The sequence below is a fragment of the Scyliorhinus canicula genome, chromosome 7 (assembly GCF_902713615.1).
Source record: "Scyliorhinus canicula chromosome 7, sScyCan1.1, whole genome shotgun sequence".
Lineage (NCBI taxonomy): Eukaryota > Metazoa > Chordata > Chondrichthyes > Carcharhiniformes > Scyliorhinidae > Scyliorhinus > Scyliorhinus canicula.
Window position 1 is genome coordinate 123,800,576 of NC_052152.1, and position 24,737 is coordinate 123,825,312.

The following is a 24,737-nucleotide window of genomic DNA, read 5'->3' on the forward strand; positions in this document are numbered from 1 at the left end:
ACCCCTCTCAGCCACTGAACTTCAAAATGTATATTCTAGCTGATGCTGCTGTCTATGTGAACTTGGTTCCTTGTGTCATTGGAGACTCAGATGATCTGTACAACATGAATTTGGTTTGGAAATAAGAACATGGTGGTATTGTATTTTGTGTTAATAGGAACAAATTAGATCTTGTGCTTTCCAAGAAATGTATCATTATCAGAACACATTCAAGTACAGAATTGGCGTAATAAACACACAATTTCCAATCGATAAGCTGTTTCAAAATTTTAATTTTCAAAAATGAACAGCTTTGTAAGTTTTACTGGACTAATTAACGTATTTAATTGATAAACATGTCTTGAGCTATATTCTTGTATATAGAAGCCTGTTAACAAACTACCCAGCACTCACTTCATTTGGGTTGACAGTTCAGACAAATTATTTTAATATATTTAGGTTTTTTTTGTCTATTGTCCCTGAAAAAATTGAAATAAAGTGAGAGGTATGAATGACATCGCATGCAATACTCTGAATTGGCAAAATGTATTAGACAATGAAAAATGCAATATTTTCTTTAACAATAAAGATATCAAAATAATCAAGATATGCATTCAGAATGGTTGAATAACAAAATCATTAGACATGCAGAATGGCACTTGATCCAATTTAATGGATTAGTCTATTCATGAACTAACACTTAACAAAACAAAGAAACACTGAATATCATAACTTGCCATTACACATGTTCCTAAACTTTTACTTTTAATAATGTGCCTGTGATTTATGCTTTTCAAAATGGTGTGCCTTCAGACAGAAAGAAGGACTGCAATCCCCTGCGTACGGTCACCAGCTCCTCTTCTTGCTGAAAGAGAAATCATTTATTATTTCTTTCAGCCACAATAAAGTGGATAGAGAAGAAATAACTAATTAACTATCCTGTCAGCTAAAAAGAATTCTTGACAATCATTCAAGAAATAAATTTTTGACATGAGCATTCTTTGCAGAAATAAAAACAGTTCCTCTGACATTGGTCAGGTTCATTTACTGCACAGAGATGCCACATGGCTGTGTCATCAGCACAAGATGCAAATAGTGAATGAGCTCTGACAACTGCACCATGCAATTCGTTGAGAAACAAACTCAGTATTAAGGCAGCTTTGAGTTTGTTCTGTGTAGAACTTGATTTAGACCATAAGGCCAGGAGACCATAAGACATAGGAGCAGAATTAGGCTTGGCCCATCGAGTCCACTCCGCTATTCAATCATGGCTGATATTTTCTCTTCCCCATTCTCCTGCCTTCTCCCCAGAACCTCTGAGCCCCTTATTAATCAAGAAACTATCTATCTCTGTCTTAAAGACACTCAGTAAATTGGCCTCCACAGCCTTCTGCGGCAAAGAGTTCCACAGATTCACCACCCTCTGGCAAAAGAAATTCCTCCTCATCTCTGTTTTAAAGGATCATCCCTTTAATCTGAGATGGTGTCCTCTGGTTCTAATTATTCCGACAAGTGGAAACATCCTCTCCACGTCCACTCTATCCAGGCCTCGCAGTATCTTGTTTCAATAAGATCCCCTCCCATCCTTCTAAACTCCAACAAGTACCGAGCCAGAGTCCTCAAACGTTCCTCATACGACAGAGTTCTTCATTCCAGGGATCATTCATGTGAACCTTCTCTGGACCCTTTCCAAGGCCAGCACATCCATCCGTAGATATGGGGCCCAAAACTGCTCACAATACTCCAAATGGGGTCTGACCAGAGCCTTATACAGCCTCAGAAGTACATCCCTGGTCTTGTATTCTAGACCTCTTGACATGAATGCTAACATTGCATTTGCCTTCCTAACTGCCGACTGGACCTGAAGAGAATCGTGAACAAGGACTCCCAAGTCCCTTTGTGCTTCTGCTTTCCTAAGCATTTCCCTATTTCAAAAATAGTCTATGCCGAGATTCCTCCTTCCAAAGTGCATAACCTCACACTTTTCCACATTGTATTTCATTTGCCACTTCATTGCCGATTCTCCAACTTGTCCAAGTCCTTCTGCAGCCCCCTTGCTTCCTCAATACTACCTGACCCTCTACAGATCTTTGTATCATCTGCAAACTTAGAAACAGTGCCTTCAGTACCTTCTTCCAGATCATTAATGTATATTGTGAAAAGTTGTGGCCCCAGCACAGACCCCTGAGGTACACCACCAGTCACCGGCTACCATCCTGAAAAAGACCCCTTTATCCCCACACTTTGCCTTCTGCCAGTCAGCCAATCCTCTATCCATGCCAGGATCTTACTCTGAACACCATGAGCTCTTAACTTATTTAACAGTCTCCTATGCGGCACCTTGTCAATGGCCTTCTGGAAATCTAAATAAATCATGCCCACTGGTTTTCCTTTGTCTAACTTCCTTGTTACCTCCTCAAAAAACAGATTTGTCAGACACAACTTCCCTTGATAAAGCCATGCTGACTCAGTCCTATTTTACCATGCACTTCCAAGTGCTTTGCGATCTCATCTTTAATAACAGACTCTAAAATCTTATCAATGACTGAAGTCAGGCTAACCGACCTATAATTTCCCCTCTTCTGCCTCCTTCCCTTCTTAAACAGTGGTGTGACATTCGCCACCTTTCAATCCTCTGGGACCCTCCTGCCTCCAGTGATTCCTGAAAGATCATCACTAATGCCTCCACAATTTTCTCAAGAAATCAAAAATGGTAGAGCCTCCCGTCATCCCTTGCCGGCAGAGTTCAAACAATCAAGATGAATATTATGCCGAGGTTTTTATTCTTGTTTCAGTGTCTTCTTATTTTCCTCACTCCATCAATCTTTGCTTGGGTGAAAAAGTTCTTTTTCTAGGCTGGTAGGGTTCTGAGAGTTCATGGGGTGTACCTCCAGAGGGCCGACAGTTGGTTAGTCTAGCACTGCCTAATTTCCTCATTTATTACTGGCAGCCAATGTGGAAAGATGTCAGGGTGGTACACGGAATTGGACGCAATATGGGGAGGACGGAGGCAAGTTTGTGCAAAGGGCAGAGCCTCTGGGCCCTAGTAACGGCACCACCCCCACTCTCTCCAGCAAAATTTGCCTCCAACTCAGTGGTGATCTCTGTGGTGATCTTTGTGAGGGATTTCCAGGATGGAAGGTGTTAGTGATCACAGAGCTACACAAAGCTCTTTTGAAGAACTAAACTAATTTTATTAACATGACTAAATTTGATTTGGAGATGCCGGCATTGGACTGGGGTGGGCACGGTAAGAAGTTTTACAACACAAGGTTAAAGTCCAACAAATTTATTTCAATTCACTAGCTTTCAGGGTGCATTCACTTGAGGAAGGAACGCATTCACCCGAGGAAGAAGCTGCACTCCGAAAGCTCGTGAATCGGAATAAACCTGTTGGACTTTAACCTGGTGTTGTAAGACTTCTTACGATACTAAATTTGAGTTCAACACTTATTCTGAATAGCAAACATACATGTAAGGATTAAACTACACCCATAACACTATCAACTATAATCATTATATCTTAACTAACTAATTACAATACACTATGAGTCTTATTGTCAGCTCCATATCCAGTCTCCTCCCCGAGCCAGTGCTATTTATAGTACCGTCCCTTAGCTCCCTCTCGTGGCTAGGTTTACCATAACATTAACTCTTCACATGCTGTACATTTGTATAATGTCACATCTGCCTTTCTTTGTAAATATATATGTCAGGTTGAATGGCTATACATTTTCATGTCTACAGTATTATACAGCATATCAACAATGATAGAACCAATGATAGATTTACAGATTTAATCTGTTTGGAGGTTTCCTCCGTCTTGTAAACCTTCTTAATGTTATGACATTGTTATTTGAATTGTCTGGCACATGTGACAATATAGCTTTTGGAAAGTCATTTGTTTATGTTTCAAGAGATCTCTTCAGTTTCTACAAATAATCTTTCCAGATTCTGTTCTGATCACGTATGATCTTGGTGTAAGTTCATTGAGTACTTTTGCAATGTCCATCCACCCACCTTCAGGATTAGGAATGTGTACAATATCACCATAACTGAGTGTAGATAGTGGTTTGGAGTTTTTGTTATATTTGCTTATTCTTCAGTTGCCGCATTTTTTGATGCATGACTTGTTCACCTTTGATTGGAATAATTATAGTACGTAGCGTACGTATTTTTTGTCCCATCAAGAGTTGTGCTAGAGAGAGCCCCCATGACAATGTATGCTAACAGTGCTAAATCAATGACCTTTTTGTCCTCCATTGCTTCCTTGAGAGGCTGCTTCACAATTCCCACCCCTTTTTCAGCTTTCCCGTTTGCCTGCGGGTATAGTGGGCTAGACGTTACATGTGCAAAGTTGTATTCATTGACAAATTGTAACCACTCCAGGCTGCTAAAACACGGTCAATTGTCTGTGACAACAATAACTGGTATGCCATCTCTGGCATCTGTTCCATTGTCCTGTGTGAATGTGTTTTTGAGTCCAATAATTTGATAACCTATGGAAAATTTGAGTAATAGTCAATGATCATCAAATAATCACAGCCTTGAAAGTAAAGTATGTCCATGGCGACTTCTGTCCATGGTTGAGTAACTAGTTCACTTTCCACCAAGGTTTGTTTACATTGTGCTGGTTGGTGCATTTGGTATTTCCGACACTGTTGAATGTAGTTGTCTATATCCTTGTTGATTCCCGGCTAATACACCGATTACCGTGCTCTTCTTCTATATTTCTCAATGTCTTGATGTCCTTCATGGATTTGTGCATAAATGTCTTGTCTAAGACATGATGGAATGACAATGCAGTCCCCTTTCAATAGAAAGTCATCGATAATTGTCAGGTCTTCCCTGATGTTGTGAAAGTTTGCACATTTCCCTTTCGGCCAGTTGCTGAAATGTCGTACCCAGAGGCCTGGATAGAGTGAACGTAGAGAGGATGTTTCCACTTGTAGGAAAAACTAAAAGCAGAGGACACAATCTCAGACTAAAGGGACGATCCTTTAAAACAGAGATGAGGAGTATTTATTCCGCCAGAGGGTGGTGAATCTGTGGAACTCTTTGCCGCAGAAGGCTGTGGAGGCTAAATCACTGAGTGTCTTTAAGACAGAGATGATGAGGTTTTTGATCAGGACAATGGGGATGAGAAAAATATCAGCCATGATTGAATAGTGGAGCAGACTCGATGGGCCGAATAGCCTAATTCTGCTCCTATGTATTTATGGTCTTATGGTCTTATCTCGTAGAGTTTCTGCATTGATTATTTGTAGTTTAGCATCTGTGACGGGTAGCATTGCTTCGAGGGGGCAGAGCATCACCCCCGATTCTAGTGTAAAAGTGGATTCTCAGACCGATTGCCGAATGTGATTTGGGCGTCAGTGATCGGAACATACCGCCCAAAGCCTCCAAATCGGAAAATACAGCCCATAGATTCCAAAAGCTGAATTAGCAACAATGGTATAATAATAGATTGCAACGGCTGGATTAGCATCAATGTTATAAATGTAGGTTGCATCTGCTGAATCAGCATCAATGATATAAATAAAGTTTGCAAATGCTGAATTAGCATCAATTGTATAAATACAGATTACAATCTCCGATTTTGCATCAATGGTGAAAATATAGATTGCACTCTCAGAATGAACATCAATGGTATAAATATAGATTGCAAACAGTGAATTAGAATCAATGGTGTAAAAACAGATGGCAAAGGCTGGATTAACGTTGTCATCTGAGAGTACCTTTAAGAAATGCGTGTTTAAGAAATGGGTGTTTATCAGTGATGTCAGAGTGTGGGTGGAGTTGGGTTGTCTGTCTGCTTTTACTTTCGTTTTCGGCTGTTTGCTACAGGGTGTGTTTTAGTTTTGTTTTGAGAGTTGGATAGCTGCAGGCAAAGCAAGGAGCTGTATAAGGATCTCTCTCTGCAACTTAAGTCTGTCTCCAGATCAATTAAGTGATTTCAAAGTGCTGACTGCTCTCAGTAGTGAATTCAAACCTGATTCAAAAATGGTCTTTTGTCTTATGGATGTTAATGAGGAAAGATTAAGGTTTACTTATAGAATATTGTATCTGTTGGGGAGGATTGGTGTTGATAGTTAAGATGTTTACTGTGGGTTTATAAAGTGTGAACTGGTTTCATAAATAAATATTGTTTTAATTTAAAAGTACTGTGGATCTCTGATGCATCACACCTGTAATCTATTAAAATTTGTGGGTCAGGTGAACTCCATGATACACTTTGGGGTTCTCTAAACTCTGGCCCATAACAGCGTCATTGCTATAAATCTGGATTTCAAATGCTGAATTAGGATGAATGTTATGGATAGAGATTGCAAATGCAGAATTGGCATCAGCAGTATAAATATAAATTACAAACTTGAATTAGCATTAATGGTATAAATAAAGATTACAAGTGCTAAATTTGCATTAATCGTATAAATATAGATTACAAACTCTGAGTTAACTTCAATAAAATAAATAGAGATTGCAAATGCTGCATTAGCATCAATGGAGGTTGAAAATGGCTGCATCAATGGTACAGAGGGTGCAAATGCTGAATTAGATTAATGGTGTAAACATAGGGCTGGATTCTCCGATTTTGAGATAGTGCCAACGCCGATGTGGAAATAATGGTGTTTTACGACAGAAAAACGGTGCAACAGCTGCACCGATTCAACTATTTTAAATCGGCTAGCACCATCGCCACGTGGTACACAATCAATTCCATGCAAAACGTTGCCGGATTTGCCAGGTCGGTGATTGGCGCAGACGCGCAGCCGCACTTAAACAATCCTTCCTCCACACATACCGTCCCAACAAGATGGCTGGAAGAAGAGCAGCGCCACAGTTCAGGGATGCTGAGCTGGACACCCTCATGGTTGCCGTGGAGGGGAGGCGATTGACTCTGTACCCCAGCCCGGGAGGAAGGCCGGCAGGTGCCGCTGTCTGCTGTGCCTGGACGCAGGTGGCAGAGGCGGTCAGCGTCGTGGGAAACATCCCCTACATGCAGTGTAGGGGAAAACTCCACGCCTTCCTCAGGGCGGCCAGAGTGAGTAAGCAGCGCTGTGCCCCTGGCACTAACCCTGCTCCCCCCACATACCCATAACCCGGCTCTTCCTTCCTGGTGGACAATCGAACCCTCACCCTGCCCCACATGCCAGCCGCCATGGCCGGGTGCCCTGGCCACTGAGGCCACCATCTACCCTGGGCTGCATGCGTTGGTACATCTAACGGTTGTGCTGTTCGCGTTTCCGCACCCCCCACACCCCCTCCCCAGGAGAAGGCCACGCACAACCTCCAAGAGCGGGAGAAGACTGGTGGGGGAGCACCAGAAGTGCGGCCCCTCGCCATGTCCGAGCGGAGGGCACTGGCCGTGGTCGGTGGCCCGGAGGAAAGGGAAGTCGACGAGGCAAAGTTCGGCGGCGGGTGAGGAAGTGATAACCTGCTTAGTTGCAGATCCCCATGACACATGTGTGACCCTCCACCCCACCCCCCTTCAACCCCCACCGGCACCCCTACTCCCCCCGGCCCACTGTCTTATCATACAGGGGCTGGTTTAGCACAGGGCTAGGGCTAAATTGCTGGCTTTTAAAGCAGACCAAGGCAGGCCAGCAGCACGGTTCAATTCCCGTACCAGCCTCCCTGAACAAGCACCGGAATGTGGTGACAAGGGGCTTTTCGCAGTAACTTCAAATGAAGCCAACTTGTGACAATAAGCGATTTTCATTCATTTTCACATGTTGTCTTGTGTCTTACAGGACCTGCCACAGATAGGGCCGGTGCATCCAGAGTCCCCCGCCCCCAGCCAGTGCCAGACCAGTTCCCCCTAAACAGCCGAGCACTGACCGGGAGAGCAACCCGAACACCAGCCCCCCGCCCGAGACTCAGTAGATCAGGTCAGAGGAGGTCACGGACGTTCCGTCACAGACATCTCTTACACCCTCCACCATCCCAGAGACTATCACCTCGGTTGGACACATTAGTGAAGAGAGCCTCTGGGACCCTAACTGGTGCGCATCACACATCGCGTCTGGTACAGCAGGTGAAGATAGGGGCAGCCGAGGGGCCGGATGGTTGGAGGGTAGGCCGGCCCCAGGAATCAGGTGTCACCCAGGTGGGTCCCTGGCTTCTGGAACATCCAGTCCCAGCCACAGTGCAGATGCAGTCAGAGACGCAGGGACTACAAGAGGAGATGACGGCGGGCAGGTGGAGGAGTCCATCAGCGTGCAGAAGCAGGGGGTGCTGCTGACCATGCGTGCCACCCAGGCCGATACTGCATGGGTGGTGTCCACGGTGGAGACATTGGTAATGATGGTTTTGGCTCGGGATCAGCATGTCCAAGGCCTGGGGCATTCTGTGCAGGCTGTGGCTGAGATCCAAGACAGGGCTGCTCTCTCACAGGTAGCCATGTGTCAGAGCCATCTGGACATTGCATGGTCCAGTCACAGCAGGCCATGGCTGGGAAGGACGGCGGCATTGCCCAGGCGCTGGCCAGCATGGCGCAGGCACTGGGTGGGGCGGCCCAGTCCCAGAGGGAGGTGGCCGAGAACCAGAGGAAGGTGGCCGAGACCTAGAGGGAGATGGCCCAGTCACTGGCAGATGAAGCACAGACCCACAGGGTAGTGGCACAGTTGCAGCATGATGAGGTGCAGTCCCAGATGGAAATGGTCCACTCCCTGTGCTCCATGGCCGTGAGCGTGGAGATCCAGACCAGAGCTGGCCTCCAGGACTAGCAGGGCCAGGTGGCGGGAGGGAGGGAGCCTCAGGAGATGGCTCCGCTCGCACCCCCGTCCAATGGGGCTCAGGGGCCTCTGACTCCCCCACTCCTGTCCCTGGTGCATCTGGTAGGCAGCAGGCAGAACACGGCGGCACCATGCCACCCGGACACTCGAGCAGCGGCCGGGCCCATCCAGGTCAGGTCGCCCCAGGAGATGTATGCCTATGGGGATCCTTGTCTCAGGGCAGGAGACACAGCAGGCCAACTTCACCCCTGCTCTACCGTCTAGGGAATCAACGAGGCATAGTGTTAGGGCCCGTAGGGCCAGAAAGTTAGACACCAGTTAGGTTGGCACGGGTGCAGGGCACAGTTCAGTCATAGAGGTTGGAGCGCAGACTGTATGTATTTCTTCACAATAAACACCTGTTTACACTGTTAAATCCTGCCTCGGCACTCTGGGTGTGTGGGATGTGTGGAAAGCCCCAGCCCAGGGTTTCGACAGGGCCATGTGATTGACTGGCTGGTGAGCTTACATCAGTGGTAGGGACATTACTGGAGAGAATTCTTCGAGACAGGATCTACTCCCATTTAAAAATGGACGTATTAGCGAGAGGCAGCACGGTTTTGTGAAAGGGAGGTGAAAGGTAGGGCAGTGGATGTTATCTATATGGACTTCAGTAAGGCTTTTGACATGGCAGACTGGTACAAAAGGTGAAGTCACACGGGGATCAAGTGTGAGCTGGCAAGTTGGATACAGAACTGGCTAGGTTATAGAAGGCAGAGAGTGGCAAAGGAAGGGTGCTTTTCTGATTGTAGGGCTGTGACTAGTGGTGTTCCGCAGGGATCAGTGCTGGGACCTTTGCTGTTTATAGTATATATAAATGATTTGGAGGAAAATGTAACTGGTCTGATTAGTAAGTTTGCAGATGACACAAAAGTTGGTGGAATTACGGATAGCGATGAGGACTGTCGAGGATACAGCAGGATTTAGATTGTTTGGAGACTTGGGCGGAGAGATGGCAGATGGAGTTTAATCCGGACAAATGTGAGGTGATGCATTTTGGAAGGTCTAATGCAGGCAGGGAATATACAGTGAATGGTAGAACCCTCAAGAGTATTTAAAAAATAAATTTAGAGTACCCAATTATTTTTTCCTATTAAGGGGCAATTTAGAGTGTTCAATCTACCTATCCTGCACATCTTTGGGTTGTGGGGGTGAAACCCACGCAGACACGGGGAGAATGTGCAAACTCCACACAGACAGTGACCTAGGGCCGGGATTCGAACCCAGATCCTCAGCGCTGTAGGCAGCAATGCTAACCACTGTGCCACCATGCTGCCCCTACCCTCAAGAGTATTGACAGTCAGAGAGATCTAGGTGTACAGGTCCACAGGTCATGGAAAGAGGCAACATAGGTGGTCAAGAAGGTATCCAGCATGCTTGCCTTCATTGGCCGGGGCACTGAGTATTAAAAATTGGCAAGTTATGTTGCAGCTGTATGGAACCTTAGTTTGGCCACACTTGGAGTATCGTGTTCAATTCTGGTCGCCACACTACCAGAAGGATGTGGAGAGAGTGCAGAAGAGATTTATCAGGATGGTGCCTGGTATGGAGGGCATTAGCTATGAGGAGAGGTTGAATAAACTTGGTTTGTTCTCATTGGAACGACGGAGGTTGAGGGGCGACCTGATAGAGGCCTACAAAATCATGAGGGGCAAAGACAGAGTAGTCAAAGGCTTTTTCCCAGGGTAGAGGGGTCAATTGCTAGGGAGCATAGGTTTGAGGGGCACGGTTTAGAGGAGATGTACGAGGCAAGTTTGTTTACACAGAGGGTAGTGGGTGCCTGGAACTCGCTGCCGGAGGAGGTAGTGGAAGCAGGGACGATAGTGACGTGTAAGGGGCATCTTGACAAATGCATGAATAGAATGGGAATAGAGGGATACAGACCCTGGAAGTGTAGAAGATTTTAGTTTAGATGGGCAGCATGGTTGGCACAGGCTTGGAGGGCCGAAGGGCCTGCTCCTGTGCTGTGCTTTTCTTTGTTCTATCTCGCATGCAGGAATCTGCCAGATGGAAGGTGCCATTGTGGGAATGAGTCAAACGTTATCATACAATGTGGAGCACCAGAGCTCATCACAGAGCAGGTTGCCATCATCCTCCATCCCATGGACCACATCAGCTGTCACTGCCACCCCAGGACCCCCAGCTTGTAGCGCCGCTATGTAGAACGGAGGGGTCTGCAATGTGGGCGGTGTGGCAAATGAGGAGAGCGGGTCTGGGATGTGGTGTCCATGCCCCTGGCCAGCCCCCTCCCCCCTCCAGATGAACCTGGAGGCGATCAGAGCATCCCGGGTGTGTTGGCCCTGGCAATGACATCGTGCGGCCACCCGTGCCTGCCCGGGCCCCATCATCCCCCTCCTCCGCATCCTCATCGTCGGTCGAGGCCTGCCCTTCCTCCTCGTCCAGCACATTGTCCTTCTGCTGCACAATGTTGTGGAGGATGCAGCAGACCACCATTGCCCTTGTACTGGAAGGTCCCTCCAGAACGGTCCAGGCTCCTGAAGCACACCTTCAGAATGCCGAAGCACCGCTCGATCACAGTCCTTGTCTCTGTATGGGCGTCGTCGTAGCAGGTTTTCGGCTTGGTCTGTGGCCTCTGGATAGGTGTCATCGGTCATGGCCAGAGCAGGTAACTCCTGTCGCCCAGGAGCCGACCCCTCAGTCGGGGGCGGGGTGCCCTCAGACATGTCAGAAATCACCGAGTGTGCCAGGATGGAGGAATCATGTACACTCCCCGGGTATCAGGCGCAGAGGTGTACAATGCACAGCTGATGGTCACAGACTTGTTGGATGTTCATCGAGTGGTACCCCCTTTGGTTAGTGCAGAATGGCCTATTATCCGCAGGAGCCCATAGGACGACATTGGGTTATTGGGTTATGGGGACAGGGTGGAAGTGAGGGTTTAAGTGGGTGGGTGCAGACACGATGGGCCGAATGGCCTCTTTCTGCACTGTATGTTCTATGTCTATGACATGCATCCCGTCTATCGCCCCTGGACCCTGGGCATCCCAGCGAAGATTGCGAACTCCGCTGCATGGGCATACTGGTGGGCTCGAAGCACATGGATGCACTGAGGCCCCTGGTCATATAGAACTTCCGTGACGGTGTGGATGCACCTGTAGTCTGAGAGATCCCGGACAGGTCACCACTTGGCGACTGGAAGGATCCCATAATCGTTCAGGGCGACTGTCACTTTGACGGTCACCGGGAGCATGTGTCCTCCCCCATACCCCCACGGTGCCAGGTGTGCCATAATCTGCCAATATGTTGCACTGTCTCTTTGCTCAGCCAGAGTCTTCAACAGCATGCCCGGTCCAGCAGGTCCTCGAATGACAGGCGATGATGGTACTCACGAGGCCTCCTGGTGCGCCTCCTTAGCACCTCCTCCTCCTCGGCCTGTTGGGTGACCGGCCCTCTAACCTGTGCGGATGCCACTTGCCACTCTGCAGCCCATTCCTCTGCAGCCTGGCCTCTGCTGGCCAATCAGCTGCTGTCCACTTTGCTGCTGCTCGTTCCACTGCTGCAGCTTCTCCGTCCTCTCTGAGTAGCTCCCGCTCATGCGGCCACAGGACATCTCACAGAGCTGAGATCATCACCACAGCGGCCAGCATTGCTGGTTGAACATCAAACGCCATTGTCTGCAGGGGGTGGAAGGCCATCATGGCACATACTCCTGTGCCCAGCGAGATTCCATGGTCTACACAGTGGCCCCGGTTAGCATTGGCCCCACCCACGCACGCCTCTCCCCCATCCCGCATCCCTGCCCCATAGATTTCTGGCACCGTGGGGGACCCTGGTCCAAGCACCCTTCCCTGCTGCCAGGGGTACCGTTGGCTGACACTGCCCTCACTGGGGGCTGCCATGGGTGTGGCCCTGAGTGGCCCGCCGGTGGGTGGAGGTTGGTTGGGTGGGGGCGCTCTGTGGTGGGGTGTGGTGGTGGGTGCACCCATATGACTGGTGTCATTGTACAGAACCAGGGGCCACCAGGCTGGCAGCCCACAGTCTCTCCATGCCATTTCCTACCTCTTCTCTCTCGCTCAGCAGCCACAACGCCAGGTTCACGACTTTTTAGAGCGCAAGTGAGCCGTGCCATTGGGAACTTGGCCCATCGGCGCCGGTGAATCTCAGGGCCCCGGAGAATAGGATGTCAGGCTAATGATATGCCTACAGTATTTTTACCCCGCTAGGCGAGTGACGCATTTACGCTAATTTTGGGGTGCTGGAATATCCTGATTTGGCATCAAACCGGCGCCTACCGCGATTTTGCCGTCGGAAGCTATTCTGCGCCCGATCGCATTTCGCGATCTCGCCGTGGTTTGCAAAGGCTGAATTAGCATCAATGGTATTAAGATAGATTTCAAATTCTGAATTAATATGAATGGTATAAAGAGAGATTGCAAATGCTGAATTAGCATCAATGGTATGAATACAGATTGCAAACTCTCATTTTGTATCAATGGTACAAATAAAGATTGCAAATCCTTGCACAAGAGGAGGTCCCCAGTCTGTCTCTGTGCAGTCTATCTCTGTGCAGTTTGTCCCTGTGCAGTCTGACTCTTTTTAAAAAAACGCATTTTATTCAAACTTGTATCAAAGTAGATACAGCAAATAAACACCCCGGGAAACATTCTTCCCAACAATCAACTATACAGTTTGTACAGATTTTCCTCCATTTTCACCCCCCCTCCCCATCACCCTCCCCCACTCCCCTGCGACGAACGAACTGTATCAGTTTGAGCGGGGTGGGGTGGGGGGGGGGGGGGGGATGGATAATGTATACAGGAGATGGAAGGGAAGTGTGGCTGGTCAAGGTGAGGGATTTGTATTTGGAGGAAGGGTTCGCCAGTCTGGAGGAGCTCAGGGGGAGGGTAGAGCTGCCGATGGGTGGATAGCAAGAAGCTTTTTCCCAGAGTGGGATACTCAATTATGAGGGGTCACGAGTTCAAGGTGAGAGGGGAAAAGTTTAAGAGAGATATGCGTGGAAAGTTCTTTACGCAGAGGGTGGTGGGTACGCATTGCCGGCAGAGGTGGTAGAGGCGGGCACGATAATGTCATTTAAGATGTATCTAGACAGATACATGAATGGGCAGGGAGCAGAGGGATACAGATCCTTAGAAAATAGGCGACAGTTTTAGATAGAGGATCTGGATGAGCGCAGGCTTGGAGGGCCGAAGGGCCTGTTCCTGTGCTGTAATTTTTCTTTGTTCTTTTATACACCCTGCTGGAGCGACTGCTGCTTCTGGATGTGGAAGGGGAGGGAAGAATTGGGTGGGGGAGCAGGGAGGCGAGTGGGTTGTGAAGGTCAAGGAGAAATGGGAAGCAGAGTTGGGAATGGAGATCAATTGGGGAGTATGGAGTGAGGCACTGCGAAGGGTAAATGGGACCTCCTCTTGTGCAAGGATGAGACTGATACAGTTTCAGGTGGTGCACAGGGATGCATATGACTCGGGCGAGAATGAGTGGGTTCTTTCAGGGGGGAGCAGATGAGTGTCAGAAGTGTGGGCAGGGGCCAGCGAATCATGCGCATATGTTTTGGGGTTGTGAAAAATTGGGCAGATTCTGGGCGGGAGTGTTCGCTGTCTTCGCCAGGACATGCAGGAGAAGGTGGCGATATTTGGGGTTTCAGAGAAGCCGGAGCTCATGGAGAGGAGGAAGGCCGATGTCATGGCCCTCGCCTCTCTGATTGCACAGCAACGAATTTTCATGGAGTGGCGGTCGGCATCGCCACCGGGGGTAGCAGCATGGTTTGGTGACCTGTACGACTTCCTGCGGTTCGAGAAGATAAAGTATAAGTTAAGGGGCTCAGCAGGGGAGTTTGAGAAAAGGTGGGGGATGTTTGTGGGAGGGTGGGTGATGGGGGGGGGGGGGGGGGGGGGGGGGGTAAAAAGGAGGAAAATCTGTACAAACTGAATAGTTGATTGTTGGGAAGAATGTTTCCCGGGGTGTTTATTTGCTGTAACTACTTTGATATAAGTTTGAATAAAATGTGTTCAAAAAAAAAATAAAGATTGCAAATGCTGCATTAGCATCAATGGTATAGAGGTTGCAAATGCTGAATTAACATCAATGGTGTAAATATAGATTGCAAACTCTCAATTTGCATCAACGATACAAATAAAGATTGCAAATGTTGCATTAGCATCAATGGTATAGAGGTTGCAAATGCTGAATTAACATCAATGGTGTAAATATAGATTGCAAACTCTCAATTTGCATCAATGGTACAAATAAAGATTGCAAATGTTGCATGAGCATCAATGGTATAGAGGTTACAACTATTCAATTTGCATCAATGGTATGGAGGTTATAAATGCTGATTTAGCGCAAATGGCGTAAGCAGAGATTGCAAATGCTGAATTAGCATCAATGGTATAAACATAGATTGCAAATGCTGAATTAGCATCAATGGTATAGAGGTTACAACTATTCAATTAGCATGAATGATATGAATATAGATTGCAAATACGGAATTAGCATCAATGGTCTAAATATGGGACACAATTCTCTGGAAAAAGGTCTAAGTGTGGTCGCGAGCAGGAATTGCCGCGACCTTCCATGCACTGGGCCCAGTGAGGCCAGCAACGCTATTCAGCATTAATTGGCCCACTTAACAAGGCCTCACGGGCTTACCACCACAAATGAGGGTTCACCAGCTGATTCGCTGGGATCCTGTTTGCCAGCCCCCCGCTAACAGCACTTAAGCTGCACTTGCTCAGCCAACCCCTACCAGCTCACAACAATGGCGATGATGAGACTGGCCCCAAGATTCAGGGATGCTGACCTGGGGAGGCTGCTAGATGCAGTGGACGCTAGGAAGGATTTCCTGTTCCCCTGATGGTCCATCAGCCACAAGGCAGTCAGTGCTGCCTGGGACGAGGTGGCGGCAGTGTCTGCTCAGGGAGTGTGAAAAAGAGTACTGGCCTCCAGTACCGGAAAAAGGTCAACGACCTACACCGGGCAGCACGAGTGAGTAGACACCAGCGTCTCTACCCCCATCCCGCAAGGGAGCATCCACTCCCCCAAGCCCCCAGAAGCCAACATGCCCTCCCCTTCAACCCGATGCATCCGATGCACCGCTCAATCACAGCTCGGGTGACCACATTGGCCTCGTTGTACCGGGTCTCCACTTTGGTCTCTGGCCTCCGTACTGGCATCATGAACCAGGTCCTCAGCAGACACCTTTCATCGTCCAAGAGCCAGCTGCCCATCTTGGGGTTCTCCTGTGTCAGGATGTAGCTGTCGTGCACGCCCCGGGGAGTAGGCACACACGTCCATTATCTTTATTTGGGGGTCGCACATCAGTTGTATGTTCAGCTCGGGCACTCACAGATGGCCAGGTGAGCTCAGGGCAACATTCATGACATCTATGACCCCTTAGATCCGCCGATGGCGGAGACACCAGATGCCAGGGTAGCTTGCTGAGCTTGGTCCATGTCAAAGACAATGCAGTCTTCTGCCCAAGCACACAGGGCATTCGTGACCTGTCAGCTGCACCTGTGGGCTGTGGCCTGTGAGATGCCACACAGGTCCCCGCTCGAGCCAGGATTAAACCTGAGGTGTAAAAAGTTCAGGGCAGTGGTGACGTTGACGGCCACCGGGTGTCCACGTGGTGCCAAGTCCGCGAGGACATAGCACAGGTGTCATCCCATTTCCGTGTTAAGGCAGAGCCTCCTGCGTCACGCGCTGTCCGTCAACTGTTCAAATGACCATCCCCACCTGTGCACCCTGGGCCATCACAGGACTCCCCCTCTGGGTCACTCCCTAACCTGATGGTGGCTGGTTCCTCAGGGTATGTACATGGGCCATTGCCTCGTGCATCTGCAGATGCTGCTGCTGCTGCCGCCGACTCCGGCATCTGCCTGCATCGCCTAGCAACAGCACCACCACGGCAACTTCTGCATCCAACACACCTGCCATAGCATTCAATATCTGTTAGGATTGGAAGAGGGTGTCAGACTGACAAACAGTGGTGGCTCCCACCCTGGGTCCCTCCATTCCCCCATTGATCCCTCCCATCCAGAACCACCAGCCCATGCACTCCCGACCACGGCAGGCCCCCTCACCGGACCCCAGACCCTGTACCCCGGACATGTACTCACAGCATCAACTGGACTGGGTGCTTGTCTCCTCCTCGTGGCACTTACCCACCCTCCAGCCATGGAAATATCTCCCGGAGCTGTGTCCCATCCCCTGGGTGTTTGGATGTTGGCTGCTGCCTGTGCAGTCATCAGGTACTGTGTCCGGGTATCGTGGTCTTATTGGGATGCTAGGCAATGACACCGGCATGCTACTTGCGCCCGCCCATCCGCAACGTGGGGATCCACTTAGGATGTGTGCGCTTAACCACGATTGCCATTTCTCTATAAGCAATAGCCTTCAGCTGCATGGTCAGAGGCCACGTCAGTCAATGTGGGTTATGGGTGGTCGGTGGGGCAGACAGGCAGAGACAAAGGCTGCCTGGGAATGGGTACACATGATCCGCTCGTTGGCGAAGTGATAGTGCAAACGGTTGCCTCCCAGTTGCAACCCCCCCCCACCCCCCCAAGCGCCTCCCCCCCCCCCCACCTTCCCATGGTGGCCCACCCCAGCTGAGGGTCACCTCACTGGGGCAGCAGGCCCAGCGCCCTGGCGCTCGTTGCCTGTGAGCAAAGATGGCTACTCACCTCCTTGATTCATTGATTTATTCATGGATTTAGATGCTAATTGAATGCATAGCTAAATTATAAAAAATGCCTTGACTGTGAGAATACAGTCATTATTTTGTATAATGAATCAATTATTGAACTCTAGTGTCTTGTCTGCGGAAATTTAGACATTTTTCAGTGAATGTTTCATGTAATGAATTGACTATGATATTATTTAGCAATAAGAATGTATCAACTAATTGGTTACAGCAAGGCTGATGGCCAGCGGTGGCGTGAGAAACCTATTTTCATGAGACTGCACACATAGACACTGAACGAACTTTGATGGACACCAGTCAATCTAAAGTCATTGCCAATGTTTGATTAATAAATCATCCTCTAAGTGACAGACATCCATTTGAACAAATCAGGCGATCTCAGCTGAGAATTAGAGACTAATGAGAGTAAATGAGGTAATAGACCATAGATAAAGATTCCTTTAAAAGTAAGACTTTGTGGTTGAGATTTCATTCCTGAATTACTGCCTTCCTAAATACTTGAATCATCTATTTGTTTTGAAACGATTTCTTTATGCTTTTATGTTTAATGCTTTTCTTTGTCATGTATTTGACCAGTTTATGTATCGTTTGATATTCGTTTCTAAGTTTTGATTCAATTCTAATGAAAGTGTATTAAAGTGAATAATTAGCAATAAAGTTGTATTTTCGACACCTCCAATCAAAGAACAAAGAACAAAGAAAAGTACAGAGCAGTTTAGAGGGGAGGCGGTGGCATAGTGGTATTGTCACTGCACTTGTAATCCAGAGTACTCTGGGGTCCCTGGCACAAATCCTGCTTCTGCAGATGGTAAAATTTGAATTCAATTAAAAACTGGAATGAAAATTTAAGTGATGACCATGAAACCATTGTTGATTTTTTGGGTTACGGGGATAGGGTGGAAGTGAGGGCTCAAGTGGGTCGGTGCAGACTCGATGGGCCGAATGGCCTCCTTCTGCAATGTATGCTCTATGTTCTAACAGGACCAGGCCCTTCTGGCCTCCAAGCCTGTGCCGACCACGATGCCTATCTAAACTAAAATGTTCTACACTTCCGGAGTCCGTATCCCTCTATTCCCATCATATTCATGTATTTGTCAAGATGCCTCTTAAACGTCACTATCGTCCCTGCTTCCACCACCTTCTCCGGCAGCGGGTTCCAGGCACCCACTACCCTCTGTGTAAAAAACTTGCCACATACATCCCCTCTAAACCTTGCCCCTCGCACCTTAAACCTATGCCCCCTAGTAATTCACCCCTCTACCCTGGGAAAAGGTTTCTGACTATCCACTCTGTCTATGCCCTTCATAAGTTTGTAGACCTCTATCAGGTCGCCCCTCAACCTCCATCATTCCAGTGAGAACAAACCGAGTTTATTCAACCTCTCCTCATAGCTAATGCCCTCCATACCAGGCACCATCCTGGTAAATCTCTTCTGCACTCTCTCTAAAGCATCCACATCCTTCTGGTAGTGTGGCGACCAGAATTGAACACGATACTCCAAGTGTGGCCTAACTAAGGTTCTATACAGCTGCAACATGACTTGCCAATTTTTATACTCAATGCCCCGGCCAATGAAGGCAAGCATGCCGTATGCCTTCTTCACTACCTTCTTCACCTGTGTTGTCCCTTTCAGTGACCTGTGGACCTGTGCACCTCAATCTCCCTGACTGTCTATACTCTTGAGGGTTCTACTATTCACTGTATATTCCCTACCTGTATTAGACCTTCCAAAATGCATTACCTCACATTTGTCCAGGATTAAACTCCACCTGCCATCTCTCTGCCCAAGTCTCCAAATGATCTAAGTCCTGCTGTATTCTCTGACAGTCCTCATCGCTATCTGCAATTCCACCAACATTTGTGTCATCTGCAAACTTACAAATCAGACCGGTTACATTGTCCTCCAAATCATTTATATATACTACGAACAGCAAAGGTCTCAGCACTGATCACTGCAGAATATCACTAGTTACAGCCCTCCAATCAGAAAAGCACCCTTCCATTGCTACTCTCTGTCTTCTGTGACCGAGCCAGTTCTGTATCCATCTTGCCAGCTCACCTCTGATCCTGTCTGACTTTTGTACCAGTCTGTCATGAGGGACCTTGTCAAAGCCCTTACTGAAGTCCATATAGACAACATCCACTGCCCTACCTGCATCAACCATCTTTGTGACCTCTTCGGAAAACTCTATCAAGTTAGTGAGACACGACCTCCCCTTCACAAAACTGTGCTGCCTCTCGCTAGTATGTCCACTTGCTTCCGAATGGGAGTCGATACTGTCTCGAAGAGTTCTCTCCAGTAATTTCCCTACCACTGACATAAGGTTCACCGGCCTGTAGTTCCATGGATTATCTGAGCTATCCTTCTTAAACAAAGGAACAACATTGGCTATTCTCCAGTCCTACAGGACATCACGTGAAGACAGTAGGGATCCAAAGATTTCTGTCAAGGCAGGCAATCTTTTCTTATTAGAAGAAGGTAAACCAAGAGTCCTAACTCTCCCATTAATTGTATGGAAATAGGGCTTAAGTGGTGATAACTGGTTTCTCGCCTCGCTACGGCATAATCCCGATTCACCCACAGGAGTGGGCTGGTTGCATTGCAAACCTTTGGCGCCTAGCGCGGTTCTCATTTTTGGCCTCTCCCACTATTCACTGGCCTTGTTTCGCTTGAGCGAGAGCGTAATCATGGGCCAAAGGACCATAAGACGTAGAAGCATAATTAGGCCACTCGGCCCATCAAGTCTGCTCCACCATCCAATTATGGCTGATATTTTTCAGATCCCCATAACCCCCGATCCCCTCATTAATCAAGAACCTATTATCTCTGTCGTAAAGACACTCAGTGATTTGGCCTCCACAGCCTCCTGCGGCAAAGAGTTCCACAGATTCACCACCCTCTGGCTGAAGAAATTCCTCCTCATTTAAAGGATCGTCCCTTTAGTCTGAGATTGAGTCCTCTGCTTCCAGTTTTTCCTACAAGTGGAAACATTCTCTCCACGTCCACTCTATCTAGGCCTTGCAGTATCCTGTAAGTTTCAATAAGATTCCCCCTCATCCTTCTAAACTCCAATGACTACAGACCCAACGAGTACAGTCCTCAACCATTCCTCGTATGACAAGTTCTTCATTCCAGGGATCATTCTTGTGAACCTCCTCTGGACCCTTTCCAAGACCAGCACATTTTTTCTTAGATACAGGGCCCAAAACTGCTCACAATACTTCAAATGGGGCCTTATACAGCCTCAGAAGTACATCCCTGGTCTTGTATTCTAGCCCTCTTGACATGAATGCTAGCATTGCATTTGTCTTCCTAACTGCCGACTTAACCTGCACGTTAAACTTTAGAGAATTGTGAACAAGGATTCCCAAATTGTAAAACGTTATGGTCCCAGCACAGACCCCTGCCATCCTGAAAAAGACCCCTTTGTCCCCACTCTTTGCCTTCTGCCAGTCAGACAATTCTCTATCCATGCCAGGATCTTACCCTTAACACCAGGGCTTATTCAACAATCTCCTGTGCGGCACTTTGTCAAAGGCTTTCTGGAAATCTAAATAAATCACGTCCACTGGTTTTTCTTTGTATAACTTCCTTGTTACCTTCTCAAAGAACTAACAGATTTGTCAGATATGACCTCCTTTTGACAAAGCCGTGCTGACTCAGTCCTATTTTATCATGCTCTTTTATCTCGCAATCTCATAGAACATAGAACATAGAACAGTACAGCACAGAACAGGCCCTTCGGCCCTCAATGCTGTGCCGAGCCATGATCACCCTATTCAAACCCACGTATCCACCCTATACCTGTAACCCAACAACCCCCCCCCTTAACCTTACTTTTATTAGGACACTAGGGGCAATTTAGCATGGCCAATCCACCTAACCCGCTCATCTTTAATAACGGACTCTAAAATCTTACCGACAAGACCGAAGAATGGCGCCCATAGATTATAAATGCTGTATTAGCATCAATGGTATAAATATAGATTGCAAACGGGAATTAGCATCAACAGTATAAATATGGATTGCAAATGCTGACTTAGCATCAATGGTATAATTAATTTGCATAAATGGTGTAAATCTTGATTGCAAAGAACATAAGAAGATAAGAACATAAGAACTAGGAGCAGGAGTAGGCCATCTGGCCCCTCGAGCCTGCTCCGCCATTCAATTAGATCATGGCTGATCTTTTGTGGACTCAGCTCCACTTTCCGGCCCCGAACACCATAACCCTTAATCCCTTTATTCTTCAAAAAACTATCTATCTTTACCTTAAAAACATGTAATGAAGGAGCCTCAACTGCTTCACTGGGCAAGGAATTCCACAGATTCACAACCCTTTGGGTGAAGAAGTTCCTCCTAAACTCAGTCCTAAATCTACTTCCCCTTATTTTGAGGCTATGCCCCCTAGTTCTGCTGTCACCCGCCAGTGGAAACAACCTGCCCGCATCTATCCTATCTATTCCCTTCATAATTTTAAATGTTTCTACAAGATCCCCCCTCATCCTTCTAAATTCCAACGAGTACAGTCCAAGTCTACTCAACCTCTCCTCATAATCCAACCCCTTCAGCTCTGGGATTAACCTAGTGAATCTCCTCTGCACACCCTCCAGCGCCAGTACGTCCTTTTCTCAAGTAGGAGACCAAAACTGAACGCAATACTCCAGGTGTGGCCGCACTAACACCTTATACAATTGCAACATAACCTCCTAGTTCTTAAACTCCATCCCCCTAGCAATGAAGGACAAAATTCCATTTGCCTTCTTAATCACCTGTTGCACTTGTAAACCAACCTTCTGTGACTCATGCACTAGCACACCCAAGTCTCTCTGTACAGCGGCATGCTTTAATATTTTATCGTTTAAATAATAATCCCGTTTGCTGTTATTCCTACCAAATGGATAACCTCACATTTGTCAACATTGTATTCCATCTGCCAGACCCGAGCCCATTCACTTAACCTATCCAAATCCCTCTGCAGACTTCCAGTATCCTCTGCACTTTTCGCTTTACCACTCATCTTAGTGTCATCTGCAAACTTGGACACATTGCCCTTGGTCCCCAACTCCAAATCATCAATGTAAATTGTGAACAATTGTGGGCCCAACACGGATCCCTGAGGGACACCACTAGCTACTGATTGCCAACCAGAGAAACACCCATTTATCCCAACTCTTTGCTTTCTATTAATTAACCAATCCTCTATCCATGCTACTACTTTACCCTTAATGCCATGCATCTTTATCTTATGCAGCAACCTTTTGTGTGGCACCTTGTCAAAGGCTTTCTGGAAATCCAGATATACCACATCCATCGGCTCCCTGTTATCTACTGCACTGGTAATGTCCTCAAAAAATTCCACTAAATTAGTTAGGCATGACCTGCCTTTAACGAACCCATGCTGCGTCTGCCCAATGGGACAATTCTATCCAGATGCCTCGCAATTTCTTCCTTGATGATAGATTCCAGCATCTTCCCTATTACCGAAGTTAAACTCACTGGCCTATAATTTCCTGCTTTCTGCCTACCTCCTTTTTTAAACAGTGGCGTCACGTTTGCTAATTTCCAATCCACCGGGACCACCCCAGAGTCTAGTGAATTTCGGTAAATTATCACTAGTGCATCTGCAATTTCCCTAGCCATCTCTTTTAGCACTCTGGGATGCATTCATCAGGGCCAGGAGACTTGTCTACCTTTAGCCCCATTAGCTTGCCCATCACTCCCTCCTTCGTGATAACAATCCTCTCAAGGTCCTCACCTGTCATAGCCTCATTTCTATCAGTCGCTGGCATGTTATTTGTGTCTTCCACTCTGAAGACCGACCCAAAAAACCTGTTCAGTTCCTCAGCCATTTCCTCATTTCCCGTTATTAAAACTCCCTTCTCATCCTCTAAAGGACCAATATTTACCTTAGCCACTCTTTTTTGTCTTATATATTTGTTAAAAACTTTTACTGTCTGTTTTTATATTCTGAGCAAGTTTACTCTCATACTCTATCTTACTCTTCTTTATAGCTTTTTAGTAGCTTTCTGTTGCCCCTAAAGATTTCCCAGTCCTCTAATCTCCCAGCAATCTTTGCCACTTTATATGCTTTTTCCTTCAATTTGATACTCTCCCTTATTTCCTTAGATATCCACGGTCGATTCTTCCCTCTTTCTTCCGTCCTTACCTTTTTGTTGGTCTAAACCTTTGCTGAGCACTGTGAAAAATCGCTTGGAAGGTTCTCCACTGTTCCTCAACTGCTTCCACCATAAAGTCTTAGCTCCCAGTCTACCTTAGCTAGTTCTTCTCTCATCCCCTTGTGATCTCCTTGTTTAAACACAAAACACTAGTATTTGATTTTACTTTCTCACCCTCCATCTGTATTTTTAAATTCCACCCATTATTGTGATCGCTCCTTCCGAGAGGATCCCTAACTATGAGATCATGGGTTGTATTAACATCCCTGATATAAATATTGATTGCAGATGCTCTGAATTAATATCGATGGTACATATATGGGGCTGGATCTCCGCGGGCCCGACGGCAAAATCGTGTTTGGCGCTGGGTCGGAGAATCCATTTTGGCGGCGAAATCGGCTTGGCGGTGTTGTTTTAATTCTCCGTCCCCAAAAATCGGCGTAAGGTTGGCGTACGTCACGCCAAGTATCCATTGCCTCAGGCCATTGCGATGCTCCATCCCCGACCTACCAATTCCCGACGACGTGGGATTTGCGTGGTCCCAGCTGTATGTGAACCTCGCAAGGCTGCTTCGGACTCAGTCCGGGGCTTCCACAGTCGGGGCTGGGGGCAATGTTTGCGGGCACACCGGGACGCGCAAGCAGCCGATGCAGGTCACTATTTTGCCGGGCTGAGTCCGCCATGAAGCACGGTGCGGCCGCTGCAGGCTGCCGCCGTGCTCATGCGTGGCCTCTGACCCGGAAGTGCGGAGGGGCTGTATCGGCAGCTGGAACAGTGAGCTTCGCGATGGTTCCCTGCTAGCCCCCAGCGTAACGGTGAATCGGTGGCCTTTTGACGCCAGTTTTCCCGGCATAAAAGACCACAGGCGGGATTCTCCGAGCCCGCGCTGCGTCGGAAAATCGCCGGGGACACGGGAAATTCCCGCCACGCTGCTCCGACACCAGGGGGCGATTCTCTGGTGACTAGAGAATAGGTGCCAACTGCGCCTGCGCGGTCGCCACGGCGCCGGTCAGCGGCCCCCACAGCGATTCTCCACGGGCGACCGACCAAACTCCCGCCAAGTTCCACCGGCATGGTTCCAACCTGGTACCACTCAGCAGGAGCTTGAACCCGCGGCCGCG

The 24,737-nt window shown here is 47.8% G+C and overlaps 1 protein-coding gene across 6 annotated transcripts in view; it reads right to left on the bottom strand.

The window, feature by feature from the left end:
* Positions 1-295: 295 nt before the first annotated feature.
* Positions 296-24,737, bottom strand: part of LOC119969344 (synaptonemal complex protein 2-like) — an 855,597-nt gene continuing 831,155 nt past the window's right edge. For all 6 annotated transcript variants that reach the window (XM_038802871.1, XM_038802868.1, XM_038802869.1 and 3 more), the window contains one exon: positions 296-844. In XM_038802871.1, coding sequence (XP_038658799.1) covers positions 773-844 — 72 coding nt within the window. In that variant the 3' untranslated portion in view covers positions 296-772. The remainder of the gene's footprint in view (positions 845-24,737) is intronic.